Source organism: Folsomia candida, unplaced genomic scaffold, assembly GCF_002217175.1.
Source record: "Folsomia candida strain VU population unplaced genomic scaffold, ASM221717v1 Fcan01_Sc062, whole genome shotgun sequence".
NCBI lineage: Eukaryota > Metazoa > Arthropoda > Collembola > Entomobryomorpha > Isotomidae > Folsomia > Folsomia candida.
In genome coordinates, this window is record NW_019091254.1 from 138,037 (window position 1) to 154,694 (window position 16,658).

Below are 16,658 nucleotides of genomic sequence, written 5' to 3' on the forward strand. Positions count from 1 at the left end.
GAGCAGAAAAACAAGCCAAATTTTTTGCCCATCACAATTTCAAGTTCCATGAAAAAGTTTTGCAATATAAAAGTAAAATTGAGTTAACTAATCTTATTTAATTTAATCCTTCGCCTTAATTAATGATTCCACTGATCGCGAAGACAAGTTCGAAATTGCTGACTATAAGTAGATATGATGCCACCCAAATTGACCAAGTTTCCTAGCAAATTTTATAAGAGTGAAATTGCAAATAAATGGATGAAGTTTAAACCGAATAAAAATGAAAACAGGATAGAATTGTGAGACCAAAGAATGTAACAGTTATTTATTTACAAAACATTGCATAAAAATTGTTAATAAAATACAATTTGCAACTAATTAATGATTGTTATAATTAATTTAATGCTTGATATCATTAAAAATTAACACGTCGCAATCTGTATTTACATTGATATATAGACCTAAATAAAATGTAGTGTTTCACTTCTACACGAATTTCAATGACCTGAACCCTTAATCCAGCAGTAGTTAACCAACCTCAAATTTAATTATTAAATAATTAATCAATTAATTAATCAACCAGTTAATTCCCCTCCAAATTAAACCTAACCGTTCAGCTCTGCCATAAACTCTTCCGCAATGGTTGCCTTCCTCTGTTTCTTTGTGAGTCTCGAGTTGTAAAAGTCGGCCTTGGTCTCGACGATTTTTCCGATTTGGAAGTGTTTGGGGTGGGCGGCGAGGGAGGAGTTGCGTTTGTAGAAGGACTTCGTGTCCAGCGCCCCCCGCAGCTTCATCGCCGCCAGGTCGTTCTTCCTCTCCTCCGTCATTTCGGGGGCCTTCATGCCGAACCAGAGCGGCCCTTTCGTCGCGGCGCGGGCCTTTTTCTTGGCGGCGGCGACCCTTCTGCGACCGAGGAGCGGGGTGGGGTCGGACGTGGGGTTGTCGAGCAGGGACAGTTTGCAAGAGGGGGACGAGTACAAGGCGGAAGTGGAACGAGACGATAATTTCCTGCTGCTGCTGCTGCTGCAAATAACAAAACAGAGGAACATTAAATTAATTTACGCTGCAATTTCATTTCATTTTTAATTTGTAAATGTTCATGGATGGAATTTAAGATCAAATTGGGTTTCTAATTTTTGTAGTGGTGAATAATTTCAAAATTGGAATTTGTGGGGTGGATAATTTTTAGGAACACATTTTTATACTTGTTGAGAAGTGGAACATTTAACATTTTTGTAGTCATTTATCTGCTAATTTGGTACCCTTATTAACCGGCCCCCGGGTTTTAAAAATGTGTGTGGCCGTCAATAACACAGAAATAGTAATTAAGTAATATTACAGAAACTGGTTAGTAGTAATTATTTACCTCGTTAAATTTAAAAGTTCAGGATCAATTTTGGGTATAAAATTAGAACGAGTTTTCCTTTGAACAACAATTCTCTCAGGATCCGACCGTTTCTTCTGGACCGTGTCTGACTTGTTCTTCTTTAGGTGGCTGTTATCGTGGCTAAATTTCAATTAAAATTAGAACAAGGTTGTAAATAATTTAATTAGGAAATCAGTATAAAATAATTTTTAGCACAATTTTAATTTGTCCCAACTTACGAGATCATCTTGAGCTCCTGAACTTTCATGTTGACACTTTCACTAAATGTTCTTGAAAATCTTGGTATCACAAAAATTCGATAATTATGCACTATTTAATTGTAGAAATTTAGTAGCAACATTATTTCTTAAAAATAGAGATGAAACTGAAAAATCCAACACATGGAAATCTGAGCGAGTTTGATATTCGCGGATGGCAAAGTCTCACCACGTGCTGAGGATGAATTCGTGCTTACATTTTTACATACAACGCTTATGAAATGAAAATGTAGCAATTTTTACATAAGTAAACCACTCTAAATTTCTTTTTAATTGTTGTAGACTAAAAAAATTACATGTAGCAAACTGTTTCCCGAATCCCAAATATTTTACGTGCTTGAAATCGCTAATTAAATTGAAATGCGAAAGTGTAACGTCCAATTAAAATTTGTTATGTAAATTGCCATGTTCATTGAAGAAACAGGTTCACCTCCAGTGACTCGAAATACTTCAAATCGAAATTACAAAATGTTACGAAATTTGTTGAAATATTTATGAGATTAGAATAAATTGCATCCATTAAATACGAATTTTCCCAAATGCAATATGCAAATGTTGTTCCTGTATCTTTTCCATATACCACTTATATTTCTCTCTCACTCTTATAAAGAGAAAAACTTGACAAAACTGCCGAGTCATTTCCATATAATTTAACAATGATTTATGTATTTGTATGCATGCCAAAAATATTGCAGTTTTAAGAAACATCGATTCCTATGATTTTTTCCTAAATGACAATTGTTTCGAAAACAATTAAATTTCTTAAATAAATAAATAGTTTTTCAGAAACTGCAAATAAAAAACCCAATTTCCTGATTTCCGATTAAATTTCTAAAAACTTTTAGAAGTTAAATTGTATGTCAATTTTAAAATTTTGATATGAATCCAACGTTTGTTTGAAACTGATTTTCATGAAGGTTGTGACTTCAGTGAGAATTTTTTAGAATTAAAATTAGTTGAAAGTGTAATTACTACAATAAATATTATTGATCAGGCGATTTGGTAAAATTTCTGGCTTCAGCAAATGGACATTTTTTCATATAGCAAAATTACGTCGCAAAATTACGTCGCAAAATTACGTCGCAAAATTACGTCGCAAAATTACGTCGCAAAATTACGTCGCAAAATTACGTCGCAAAATTACGTCGCAAAATTACGTCGCAAAATTACGTCGCAAAATTACGTCGCAAAATTACGTCGCAAAATTACGTCGCAAAATTACGTCGCAAAATTACGTCGCAAAATTACGTCGCAAAATTACGTCGCAAAATTACGTCGCAAAATTACGTCGCAAAATTACGTCGCAAAATTACGTCGCAAAATTACGTCGCAAAATTACGTCGCAAAATTACGTCGCAAAATTACGTCGCAAAATTACGTCGCAAAATTACGTCGCAAAATTACGTCGCAAAATTACGTCGCAAAATTACGTCGCAAAATTACGTCGCAAAATTAATTCACATACCTTTTGATAAATGAATTTGTATGCGAAATATTTAGAATGTCAAGTATTGGGATTTGTGAATTACAAAAATCTGTAGTATTGTCACGCCTGTCATAATTGTACAGTTTTGAGTTATTAACTAATTTTTAGGTAAGCGTTTCTCCATTGTAAAAATGGATCATGAAAATATGACTACACAAAGTGTATTTTTGTAAATATTTTTTAATAATTTTTTTTTTTTTTAATTTCATATTTTTTATCTATCTGTTTATCAAAACGCTGTGTACGGTCTTGTCGCAATCCATTCCTTGATTCCTGGCAGATTTAAAATTTTCTTTCGATGGTCATCCAACTCGGGATAGTCGGACATGGTGGAAAATTCGACAAAGCCGGTGAGCAAGTCAACCATGTAGGCGACGTAAATGTCAGCACACGTGACCCCCTCGCCAACCAAGAAGCCTGTCCCGTTTCTTTTCAGGATCCCATTAAACTTTGGCCAGGCCTTGGGGAACGTATTTTCGACCACGTTTTTCTTGATGGCAGCTTTTTTTGCGGGATCAGATTCGCGAAACATTTGCAATACGTCTGGAAGAAAAAATTTTACAGATTCGGAAACCAGGGTTTCCAAACCGGTTAGGTTTTCGATTTACATGAAAATCGGTTTTAAATATTAACAAAAAAGGCACTTAGACCCTGTTACCAGAGTATTTTGTATAAAAAACGGTCTATCACACTCAAAAATCGGGTTTCGATTGTTTCGGGATCACTAAATATTTACAGTATCTTGTTTTTCATGTAAGAATTAATTGTTCTGACATATATTTATTTTCAAATTAATGCCTAAAGTTTGTTATATGCACTTTCAATTTTCCTAGATAATATTTACAAAATCTGGAATAAAACCCGTTTCGAAAACTGGGTTTCGGGAAAACTGAAAACCGGTTTTATGAAAATTTTAAAATCCGAAAAAATCAAAACCGGTTTTTCATAATTTTTTGGATTTGACTGCCCTACTTTCAACACGAACCTAAACGAACTTCATCCATGGCGTCGATGTACTCGTTGCACTTGGCGGTTTCGAACTCGTCCGCCCCCACGAGTCCAAACTCTCGCGCCAAATAGCGGAAAATGGTCAAGCACTGCGAAAGTTGGTGCTTCCCATCCACCACCAAAACGGGCAACAGGTTCCAAGGCATTTCTGAAATTGATTGTGAAATTTGTGAAAATAGTGGCTGTTCAGTTTTGGCAAACTTCTTAAAAATCGTTAATTCAGTCGGAACCACAAAAAACGCGTAATCGTTGCAAATGGTTGAAAATTTTGAAAAGTTGAAAACAAAACTGATAAGCTTTTAGTTTTAATTCGTATGTTTTTATTGTTTTTATTTCTCAAATTCTAAATTGTAATTAAGTTCAAACACATTTACTTGCCAAAAGTAAAAGAAGGTCGTGAAACATGAAATACGCGAGCGCCAATGTACGATTTTCTTAAGAGTTGACTATATTTTATGTTAAACCAATCCTCATAAATCACATAGTGGCGAAACTGATGAACTCGGTGGGGTAAAAAGTTCACAAGTTTCGGTGGGAATTTTGAATTTTTTGCAAAAAACTGCAAATATCATCTGGCATTGTTTATGTTTTTAGTGGTTTCCAGTGGGAAGAGTATGTGTGGTGGTGGCTTCCCACCACGCATACTCTATGACAAGTTGAGACGAATCATGAAAAAATGCAAAATCTTGACCTGGTCATTCTAATTCCGAGATTAAATGTGCACTCAAAAATGTGGAATTTGTTGAATTACAACTAGTGATAGTTGCGCAACAAGAAAATAAGGCCCTTTGAGGAATTGATATGCTACTTTTATTTATATTAAATGCCGAAAATCAATTTCCATCAAAATTTTGTTTTTCTCGAGATTAATTGATTAATATAAATAAAAGTAGCATATCAATTCCTCAAAGGGCCTTATTTTCTTGTTGCGCAACTATCACTAGTTGTAATTCAACAAATTCCACATTTTTGAGTGCACATTTAATCTCGGTATAAGAATGACAAGGTAAAAAAGCTGTGCAAAAAATTATGCATGTTGTCAACATACGGAAAAATATTGAGCGAGGGACTGTATTGGCTGATAGAGCGGCCAGAGCAAACTATAATGCCCCGTTAATTCCTTCCAGCGTTTTTAACACGTTAGGTTCGTCACATGGAGAAAACAAATATTTGTGGTAATCTTTTTAGCGTTTGAAGGGTTTAAAACATGATAAGTACTCTGTGACACCACATTTTATGTAAGCAAGTCGTAATTTTTGGCATGTTTAATACTTCCTTCAAATTGAGCAAAATTTGTAAATTCATTAATTTACCAAATTATGAAACAAGTCGTGAAACTTACCCGATTTCATTTTGGCCCATTCCTCATTGGAAACTCTGATATCTTCAAATTCAACGTTGGCATAGTGGAACAAAAGCCGAATCGGTTCTCCGACAGCCTTCATGGGAAAATATAAAAATTTGTATTTTTGGGACATTTTTTTAATGTTAAGAAGTTCTGATTCTTTTTATCTGATTTTTTATTGTTTCCTGTTCACGAGTAGAATGATGACTGTGTAACTGTTGGAACGGGACAAGTACTTATTGTGTTAATAAGCAATCAGATTAAACGAATTCCACGGGTCATGTCATAGGCGTACACACATCAAAATATGTAAAACCTGGAGAATTAACGCTGCATGGGCAAGTTTTTGCAAATGTTGCCAGAAATTTCGTTATTGTTAGTATAAAAAATTATACGAGATTTTTATTTGCTCCATAATATATTACTCCAGAATAGTATAATACTTTAGTCCAAAAACACATATTTAGAGTACAATGTTGCATCAATTCTTTAACCAATTTTGAAACGGGAATTTTGAAACTCTCCATGAAATTATGTAGAAAAATTGCTCAATATAATTTGAAAGATTTACAAAGTTTCTAGAAATATGTACTTCTATGTTTTTGAAATTTTCCGATTTTTCCACTTTTTTCCCCAAATTCTAAAAATTATTGAATAATGACGTGAGTAACTCTATTTATTATTAGTAAAACATGATATTGTTTAACTTGTTCTTTTTTTATCAAATCATTGAAGAGCTTATCGAGAATCTAAATAACTGGTATTTTCTAGTTAATCTCAATTGGAATTATCAAATCAAATGATTAAATGTGTAATTTGGTAGTTGTTCAGCACTACATTTTGATCAGGAGATTATTTTTGTGCCTTGGGAACCTTGCAGAAAGGGTGTGATCGAATTTCAGTATGCACATTCTCAGAAATGAGAAAACTGGTATTAAATCATTACTGACCAGAGGCAGAGACCATGTGACTAACATACTGTGTGACTGTACTGTACTGTATGTAACTCTATGTGCCCACTGGTAATAACGGGCATTACCGTTCGGTAGGGACCGGTAATGAGAAATTTGCCACTTAGGAACAAACCACCACCAAACCGGGAGGAAGTTATTGCAAAATCAGTACCAGTTCGGCGTATAAATGTGACTCTACCAGATTTTCAACAGTGTTTGCACTTTCGCTTCTAATTTATATTGGAAATCAAAGCATTTCACTAAAATTGTATCGCATCAACGCCATTCTAAAGTTATAAAGGTTCTTGATGTATTTTTCAAGTGTGATTTAGATTCTGGAGGAGTATTCCGGTTGCATGTAGGTTCATTTTACAAATTAATTGTGGTCTATCCATCCCTCACCGTAATCACATTTTGTCCTAATTTATGCGTAAAATTTGGTGAACATTCATCCCCCCCCCCAGAATAAAAAATGCGTCTATCATTCCTTTGCAGGGTTCCCTTATACCTGGAAAGTGTGTCTCATATTGCAGAAAACCGTATGACTGATCGCTTCTACATTTCTTATTCACTGTCGATTTTTATGTTTCAACAGTTCCCATAATTCATTCAATTTTCTCAATCGCTTCGTTCCCTGGGCTGGCAGAGATTCTGCTATGCAATGATTGAGACTGGATTGGATTTTCCTGCAGGACTGGGCGTACAAAATGTAATCAAAATTTACAAGATTTTGATCCCAATTTGCATATGTCCCATTACTTTGATTATTTTTGTAGCGGACGCCTCGACCCCTGTAAAATTGATGACACATGCTTTGTGCAGGGTCCCCTTCGAGATGATGATTTGTTGGAGAATGGATCCATTCATCATATTTTGGTTGGCTCGTGGTCCACTTTCACCCTGATGTATGAATACCTTCGTGGTCATGATGAAGACAGGAGGACTTCATTTACTATCATGGCTGCGAGGAATTCGAAATGTTTTGCAATGCCGAGATATATAAAACCAGGTTGGAGGAATAGAGGTGGGGATTTTTTGATCGATTTCGAATTTTAGGCCATGTTTGATGTTACACAGTAAATTGAAACCATATCTAAAATTTGTGTTTAAAGTTTTGTTCATGAATTTTAAATAAATATTTTGGCGAAAATAAAGTAAATCGTAGTCAGAATAGCATTAAGAATTGTCTTCAGTTTTGTAAACCGGTTCGTTTTTCTCCGTTTTATTACGCGCAACATCCCATGTTCACATTGTTCAGCGTGGTATCGTCACTGTCACCTTTGCAAAAGGCGAGTTAATCAAACCAATAATATCAATATGGCGAAATATTAAAAAATAAATAATTTCCAACAACATACTTGGCCCTTCAACTTGCGTCTGAATTCCACAAATCCTAAGTCCTCGTGGACAAGTGATCGCCCCAGTCCAATCCCCTACATAAGATTATATATAATTGGTAAAGTGGTACATTACCATCAAAAATGCTTATCACCATGATACGTGTTCAAAAACAAAATTGTCATTCAAAAGTCGATTGACGACTTTTCATTCATTCACATTCAGTCATTGTCCTTCAAACTCATTTCACTTTACTTCACTTCATCAGACTTCATTTCTTACTTCGCCCATGCAAAGCGAGAAATGAAGTCTGAATGAATGAATATTAAGCATTGGGTGAAAAATGAAAGGAGTAAGAAATTATTTCATGTGCGGTCATTCATCTGAAATGACGGAATCCTTCAATCATTTTCATTCAAACGATATATAAGAAATTCATTTTCATTCACGATCATCCACAATGATAATCGGTCAAATGAATGAAAGTGAACAGGCATGTATGATTCTCCATCATAATCAAAAATCCACCAAGAACTGACCCCAATCCCTTCCAGCTCCTTCCAAAACGCTCAACCCTGAGCAATATAGTTTCAAATTGTTTGCCGCCGTGTCATCCGTGCTAAAACCTTGATCCTCTTCCGACCTGAGCTCGAATCCCACCGCAAATCCGGGATCGGGACATTCCAGCAGCCCAGTGAACGAGCCGTGATGTCCCATGAGCGACGAAATCGTGGTGAATTGTGTCATGGACGCGTTTCTCGCGGGACGTTTGGCCGTGGGGTTAATGCACAACAATTCGATGCCGTTGAGGGCGCTGTCATCACCGAAAAATCCTTGGTCTGAATGAACCTTTAGTCGAAATCCGTACACGTACGCACCCGGGGAACAGGTCTCCATGCCTATTTTTGGTGTAATTAGCTTAATTACTGTTCATCCGAAAAAAATGTGGCCTTCGCCGAGACAATTTTCTCTAAAGGTTACCTGGCAGCTATCATAATTTTTAAGGAATATCTTTTGAATTTGCCACTGAAATAAATTGATGTAATTGATAAAATAATAAAAATAGACAAATTCCGCCAGGTAATTTTTCAGAATTTCTAGGGACAAATTTTTCTCCAATGAACAGTACTGTTGGATCTGTGGAGAGAGTTGGAATCCATCGCCGATTTACACTATGTGCGGAATCGTAGAAGGTTATCCTATTATTTAATACGAATTTCTTTTATTTTGGCGTAAAAATCATTCAATTGTGTGTCTGAAATTTGGGAAATTGAATGGTTTTCACGCTAAAATAAAAGAAATTCGTATTACATAATTGGATAACCTTATGCGATTCCGCACATAATGTAAATCGGCGATGGATTCCAACTCTCTCCACAGATCCAACAGTAATTTGATAAAGAGTTGGAATAAATACCTCCCCAAACTCCCCAGTCTGTGCGCCGGTGACCCTCCAGGATAAAATCCTGGGCTGAGGCGATCATCGTAACGGAGGCAAGAACCAGAAACAAAAGTACAGCCATTATTTCAATCAGTGTTTGAAACAATCTGCAAACAAAAAAGTGATAAAATAATTCAGCTGGTTCACTCCTGTTGTGCTTGACCTCGACTGATCCTGAGTGCACCACTGAATGCAAATGCATTTCAAGTTTAAAATTTCTTTATTTAGCAGCCAACCAAAATTAGCAAATTCCGCGTAATTGTTCGTTATCAGTGACAGCCGACGTATGTAATAGGCTTATGCAACCCAACAATAGCCCTGATATGGTGTGATTGATGATGATGGTGACATTTTCTGCAAATTTTCGACAAGTTGCATCCCATAATAAAATTATGTAAGTAATAGAGCACAGTTTGCATAATCTGTCCATGGTCTTATCATCCATTTTATTCGCTAATAATCGCAGTGATACTAATAGTGTATGTACACTCTTAGAAATCCAGTATTAAAATAATACCAAGCGGTATGACTTTACCAAAGTGGTTAATGTCTGCCTTTATTAATTACTGTCCCTGCTGCACCTCCACGGATGGTGAAAAATTGAAAGGAATTAGTGAATAATAATGGGTGCAAAATATTTTTCCCAATTTATGATCTCAGCGAAATACTTGCATCGATATGATTTAGACGAACTTAAGAGTGGATTTGAGAAATACAATTTGACTAATATATTTTGGAGCAACCTACATACATATTTTTCGTGTATAAATAAAATAGCAATATTCAGTTGCCAAAAAGTGTGATTACGTGCAAGGATACGATTCTCCCAGCCCACGGAAAATGTCAGCCTTTGCTAATATGTAATCGAACAAATAAGTATATATTTTAAACTGATGTACTCGGAGAAAGAATTACAAGTTTTGCACAATGGACTACCTTGTTTTAAAAATAATCGGTTTTGTCACGTAACCACGGAGTCATATACTAGTATGTGACTTTAAAGGGCACGGTGTCGTGAGGCTTCTTTCTTTTTTTTGAAGCTAGAGACAAGTTGGACTTAAGATGAAATGGTTTAGGTAACGAGTAAAACATTAGTCGGAATGTGGTGTGGCGTAACAGCACGAAGCGGTCTAATTACTTATGTCTCAGGACATGGACTTGTCAAGAAGGAGAAACCCGATGAAAATGGATAATTTCATGGCTATTCTGGATACATACCCTGGAAACCAAATGGGGTCAACCAAAGGCGACGAATCTTCCCAAGAAATTTGTACAACACTTTTTTTTATTATTTGTGGGCTGCTGTGGGGGCTTTTTTATGCTTCTCGAAATTTTGTATTGCAATCGGAAATAGTTGTCTATTAAGTTTGATCATGGCGTGTACATATTTATTTACTACTTATTGTTACGTTACTGTCGTACATATTATAGTGTGTACGTGATATGATTATTTTATGCATGTTCATACCAGCACTATCTTTAACCAATTGTCTCAGTAATTATGCTCATCAAAAATTACAATTACATTACAATTATAAGGCATATTAGGCGGGGTGACGAATTCAGGAGTTTTAATAAAACTCGAAAAACTGAAAGATCCAAAATTTACAATCGCATTTCGTTGGGAAATATTTAAATTTTCGATAAGAAAATGTTCGACTTAACCATTTAATCTGTGAAAGTGGCATATGTCGCTTTGGTGACTTGTCCATAATTCGTGACAAAGGCATATGTCATCGCCAAAATCCGCTCCATAACCCGTGACGATGACATATGTTGCCACAGAAAACCTTACCTTAATTCGTGACGTAGACGTTTGTTTTTAGCCCGAACCAGGGCTTATGTGATTGTCATGTCCGTCCGTCCGTCTGTCTTTCGATAACTCTGGAACGAGTTGGCCGATTCACTTGAAATTTTTACCAGATACATATTGGACAAAGTTAGGAACCGAGTTCGAAGATGGACAAAATCGGTCTACTGGTTGACCCGTAGGAGTCATCTGGGTGGGTGGGGTATTACGCACCAAAAATTTCGAAATTGTCGTAGAAAGCTGGAATTTGGCGCAGAGGTAGTAAATGGGTCCTAAAGGAAGAATATGAACTCAAATTGGTAAAATTTTCATCTGGAAGGGTCCTATTTGGTGACCCATACTAATTTTTCAAAATCGTCATACCGTGCTGAAATTTGGCATTTAGTTTTCTTATGGCTCTTCATGGAAGAGTTTACATTGGAATCTGAAAAATTTTCATCTGGAAGGACCCTATGGGGTGACCCCTACCAATTTTCAGGAATTAACATGGAAAGCTGAAATTAGGACCAGAGATCCTTACTGCCTTCTCATGAAATAATTTGGGAAGTTAAATATGAACAAAATTGGCCAGAGGGACACTAGGGGGTGGTCCACACCGATTTCTAAAAATTGATATAATCAGCTGAAATTTAGTATGGAGTAGAAAAATAACTTACGATTAGCATTTACCCCATAGGGTACGTCAAGATAAAAATCTATTCAACTCCACGTCATATTCTTCCATTGCAAGTCATTATTAGCTTTCATACAAATTTTGAATTTTCGTCACCCTCGACCCTCCACACCCATATGACCCCCACCGGTCAACCACTTGATCGATTTGACCCATCTTCGAACTTAACTCCTCATTTGACCCATACTACATGTGTGTAAAATTTCAAGTCGATCGGATTAGTTTTACGGCAGTTATCGCAAACCAGACAGACAGACAGACGGACATGACGGGTACATAAGCCCTGACTCGGGCTAAAACGGGGGTTTCTTATGAAGTTAGATTTAGCCATGGCACAAAGTTGCATGGATGAAGTGTACATAAGCCCTGGGTCGGGGTAAAAATTAAAAATTTTTGTGAAAAAGTTGTCACGAAGTAAGATATTTGACTGGAATTTTTGGTTACAAATAATGATCCCTTAGAGATAAAGCTCCCTCACGAATTAAGGTAACTCTACTGTCGCCTGGTGACACGAATTATGGACATCGTAACTTTTACTTGTCCTCTTTAAATGGAACATTTACTTGGCATAGAAGAAATCCTTAAAATTGCAACAGATTTTAAGCATGCTGAAACTCAATGACGTCCAAGAAACGAAAATTGTCTTCCTTCCGCACCATGACCACGATTTTTCAGGACGAGTTTTGTGTCCCTCTCGAGTTAAACCACTTCTTATAAAACGACAATAATGTTCGCGAATCGCGACGAATTAAAGGGTTAAATAAAAAATGTCATGCTATATATGTTTGTTCCCTCAAGCTTATGCATTATTTTAATACTTAAAAGTCTCACATTCTGGTTCCACCAGTCTGGCATGGGACGGTGCGGGCAGAAGTGGAACTCTAATGTCCACCCCAATACCATGAATTTATGTAGATCAACAATTTCATAACTACTTTTGTAATCGAACTAGAAGTATCTACGGCACCAAATTATTTACTTACATATTCCGTATAATTTTGTATGTCACTCTACCTCCTTCAAAATGATTAAAGCAAGTTTACCCACAATTTATATTAGTTTAATATTAATTAATAGAACATTTACAAATTTGGACCTTACTAAAACAAATGTTGAATTAGATTTGCATGTAGTATCGAAGAATAATAACTCACAAGAAAATACGTCTCCAATTAGCATAACTCTTAACACCAATTCTCCCATTGCAAGATACGTTCTTCCTCACAATTATAATAATACCTTACAATTTAGAATCCCATTGAATTTTCCTCGCCTTAGAAATATTACTTTCACTCTTTGGATCCTATCTCAACCTGCAATTGGTGACACTGTAGGGCTAATTAATAGTACAGGATCTGGATATAGAGAAAACGTCATTTTTCTCATAATTATACAAAACTTGGATCAACCAAATCTCAATCAGTCATTCAAACTTTTTTGGTACTCGGCAAAAATAATTTTCACATTTTTCACACAACCTTTTCAAAACAGATCGACTTATTTCGTTTGTAATTATTGCCAACAAAATCCAAACATTTTAGAACCAATACAATTAAGCGAAAGCTTTCTCTTTAACGCGCAAACTGAAAGTAAACAATTTCCTAAAGTGTTGGCAGCAATGAGAGGAACCCCAGATGAGTTTTGCGACAAATTTACTTGCGAAGCGACATTTCGTATCGGTGGCGAAACAAATTTTTAATTTTTCCCTATTTTTCTTTGTATACCAACATGGTGATGGAATGGACGATGTCAAGAATAAAAGTAACTCGCACTCGATTTACATTGTTAGAGAAAGTTACTCGGAATGGCACAGAAAGGTGGGTGTGAATTATGCACCTTACATCGTAGACACGGAAGATTATTATTTACTTTATTGTGAAAATGAGTGGAGAACAATGGGATCTTCGTATTCACATTGGACGAATCCTATCGATTTGACCACCTGGATCTTGGTCATTTTCACTGCTGGATTTGTGGCCCTTGTAGGAGCTCGGTTTAAGATGAGAGTAACTTTCATGCCATTTCATTACCATTGGAGGCCTCCCATCCCAACGTATGCTCATAGGTTTTGTCCAAACTAGTGTCAATCGATCACAAATTTAATTAATCTGAAATTTTCGTAAGACACGGTCTCCCAATAGGGGGGAAAAGGTACCTTGCGGTTGACAAATTTTACACTATACTAATTTACTGCGCACTTTCTCATCTTCACTCTTCGGATGCAAATATGTATTTCTGCCAAACCTGACTATTGGCAGATCGTGCCTTTGTAAATTTCATAATAATTAAATTTATGATTGATTTATACTACCGATAATTTGGTTAAAATCGGAGATCATGCGCTGGGAGACCTCCATCATAAATGAAAGGTATAATTATTTTATTAAAATTTTCTCATTTAGGATCTCACCCTACGAGTTTTGGACTCGCTGGCAATAATACTTCGTAATCCGATGGGAAATATGGAGAGATTTTACATACTACACGTTTTACTAACCTTATGCTTCCTCTGTATTAGTTTGCAATACGAGAGTGTGTTAACGAGTCAAATAACGATCCCAGCACCACCTTTAGTGGCGAAGGATTTGAAAGAATTGATTTCGGGGAAAGGGTTTAAAATGTTATTTCCTGTCGTTGATAAAAAGGATCTCAAACTTTACGACCTGACCGAGTTTAAGAGTGGATTTGAAAAATATGGAATACAAGATTTTTATCCAAATATCCAAGTGATATATTTATGCATGTCATATTTTGTATGCACATAAGTGATGGTTGAAAATAACTATTGTTGAATTTTCATAGGGGCAAGATTCTAAACGAGCAAGTAAAATGGATTGTCTAGCAAATAAGACAAACAAGCTTGCGACGGATATTCCTTCTTCGAATAAAGCAATGACAATCTTAGATTTTGGAATTGCCTCATTCAAAAATGATCGGCATTGCCATTTTGCCATAGAACCTTTCTTCAAGCGACATAATTCTATGCAGATACGGGGATACAGATTTTGGAGTTTTATTAGGTTGTTTCACTTATTCAGGGAAGTTGGGCTAGAAGGGATGTGGGTGAAGTGAGTTAAATAAAGAAATATATTTGTTCTATATTAATTACTATGAAAAAAATTACTAATTCTCTTCACAGAAATTACAAGTGGTATGCCAAGTTTTGGAGTATGCGAAGATTCATGAAATTGAACCAATCGGCCCTTGTTTTCGCAAAATATTCGAAGGACCACTGGGCACCTCATAAAGCTATGGAGCTAACGGATAAATTTGTACAAATTTTTGCAATTTGCGGAGTCATTGCAAGTTGTGGAATTTTTTGTTGGATTTGGGAAATATTTTATGGGAATCATTTGACGATAAGGAATATAAGGAAGTTTTTAGGATAAAAGTTAATTAGCGATTTTATGCGTACTTAATTATTTAATTGGCTAAAGATAAATATAAATTGTAACAAAAGAAATTTTGTTTAAAAAAAGCAGGATACAAAACGTAATAAAACTTGCTGTGCTGGATATTTTATATGTATTTTAGCGACCCTGTTACTTAGATTTGTATGACTTGAGTTTTTAGGTTATTAATCTACTTAAAAGCGTCAAAATGTAACAATTTTTAATTGTAGTTATGTAACTTGATACTTCTCATAGTATGTACACCTCGTATTGTTGCTTGATTTGATAAATATTTCCATAAACTTTAAACAACTAAGAAGATAAATAAATCAGGTCACTAATTTTTCTATTGAAATTTTGTAATACAATTTTTTAAAAACTTGAGCTACAAAGATTCGACTAACCTTGTTCTTCATTTTAGTTTTTACCGGATAAAACCGGAGCACTACTCACCCGAAAATAACGGAAGGAAGGAGGGTTTATATCCCGAAAAAATGTGAAAAATGAATGTGAAAATGAAGATTTCTTTTTACAAATAGAATGAATTAATCAGAGTGAAAGTTGACGAGATTTTTTAATATAATGTTTTCGTTCTGGGAAACGGATGATGTTATATACTGATTCACAATCTATTGTTTCTGGCTGAAGTGAAACCTGGCTCAGACCTTATTCATCATCAAAAACTAAATAAAGTCAGATTTACGAATTTCATGTAAAATACAGGTTAAAATTCTTAACCTGTATTAACCTTTTATAATTTGAAATGCGAATGAATAAGTTGCCAAATTTTTTATCTAGTAAGCTCTCTTAAGCCTGCTCCAGGTATGACATCATGCGATTATTGCAATGCACTGGCTGATTACTTGAGTTTATCACAACCGAAATTAGAAATTTTGACCAATTATAATATATACATGAAAATTTATCCAGGACAAATATAATGAAATTATGTAACCCAAGGTTGGTACTTCATCTAAATTATCAGCATGATAACTACAAATTTCAGATAATTGCAGAATCGGATTGGAAGCGTAACATAAAATTTGAGGCAGTTTTAAAGAATAATATTTTGAAAACTTTCAATCTTCTGTTCGCTGGTCCTTAAATTATGAATAAAAAGGCTTTTCATGACTATCACCCTGTGATGATTTATTACCAAATTGTGAAAATGCAAGTTAGATAAAAGTCTGAAAAAATTGTGTTTATTTTTTTTACCCTAGTGAACTGCAACTTGGTCGTCTGAAAACAAAAAATGCTGCACGTGACGATAAGTGGGACACATCTACGGATAATTTAATTGCAGATAAGATGCAATTTCAGCGTCTTCGTTGCCTCAAATGAGTATAGGAAATGTCGTTAATTTGAAAAGACTTATTCATAAATCGGGGTCAAAAAATTCATATCACACTTTTTCATTAGTACCCGCATTTGTAAACTTTTCAATATTTTCTTCTGCATTTTTCATTCGTGAGGCACATGCTTATTTGTTGTTTATGTTAGTCATTACTCAATCAAATTCGTTTAAGTTTGATAAATACGTTAAGGAAATATAAACGCCAGAATTTACTCGGAATTAAATTTTGAGG

At 35.3% G+C, this 16,658-nt stretch overlaps 4 protein-coding genes and 1 long non-coding RNA gene across 5 annotated transcripts; 2 read left to right on the plus strand and 3 right to left on the minus strand.

Moving 5' to 3' along the window:
• Window positions 1-279: 279 nt before the first annotated feature.
• LOC110862599 (deoxynucleotidyltransferase terminal-interacting protein 2) lies at window positions 280-1,835 on the minus strand. The gene is made up of 3 exons (XM_022111817.2): window positions 1,588-1,835; window positions 1,349-1,489; window positions 280-1,005 (listed from the first exon to the last, which is right to left on the minus strand). The coding sequence occupies exons 1-3, from the start codon at window positions 1,614-1,616 to the stop codon at window positions 588-590; spliced, it is 588 nt and encodes a 195-aa protein (XP_021967509.1). The 5' UTR covers window positions 1,617-1,835; the 3' UTR covers window positions 280-587.
• Window positions 1,836-3,109: 1,274 nt separating this feature from the next.
• Window positions 3,110-4,529, plus strand: LOC118433606. Its single transcript, XR_004833465.1, has 3 exons — window positions 3,110-3,220; window positions 3,393-3,865; window positions 3,946-4,529. It is a non-coding gene; the product is annotated as an uncharacterized LOC118433606 (long non-coding RNA).
• Window positions 3,269-5,763, minus strand: LOC110862591 (glutathione S-transferase). Its single transcript, XM_022111810.2, has 3 exons — window positions 5,463-5,763; window positions 4,098-4,268; window positions 3,269-3,655 (listed from the first exon to the last, which is right to left on the minus strand). Exons 1-3 carry the CDS (start codon window positions 5,596-5,598, stop codon window positions 3,342-3,344), a joined length of 621 nt encoding a protein of 206 aa, XP_021967502.1. The 5' UTR covers window positions 5,599-5,763; the 3' UTR covers window positions 3,269-3,341.
• Window positions 5,764-7,428: 1,665 nt separating this feature from the next.
• On the minus strand, window positions 7,429-9,405 carry LOC110862598 (vitelline membrane outer layer protein 1 homolog). Its single transcript, XM_022111816.2, has 4 exons — window positions 9,174-9,405; window positions 8,296-8,655; window positions 7,777-7,851; window positions 7,429-7,696 (listed from the first exon to the last, which is right to left on the minus strand). Exons 1-4 carry the CDS (start codon window positions 9,397-9,399, stop codon window positions 7,644-7,646), a joined length of 714 nt encoding a protein of 237 aa, XP_021967508.2. The 5' UTR covers window positions 9,400-9,405; the 3' UTR covers window positions 7,429-7,643.
• Window positions 9,406-12,010: 2,605 nt separating this feature from the next.
• Window positions 12,011-15,376, plus strand: LOC118433601. Its single transcript, XM_035845688.1, has 4 exons — window positions 12,011-13,686; window positions 14,083-14,406; window positions 14,483-14,748; window positions 14,820-15,376. Exons 1-4 carry the CDS (start codon window positions 13,315-13,317, stop codon window positions 15,067-15,069), a joined length of 1,212 nt encoding a protein of 403 aa, XP_035701581.1. The 5' UTR covers window positions 12,011-13,314; the 3' UTR covers window positions 15,070-15,376.
• The last annotated feature ends 1,282 nt before the right edge of the window (window positions 15,377-16,658 follow it).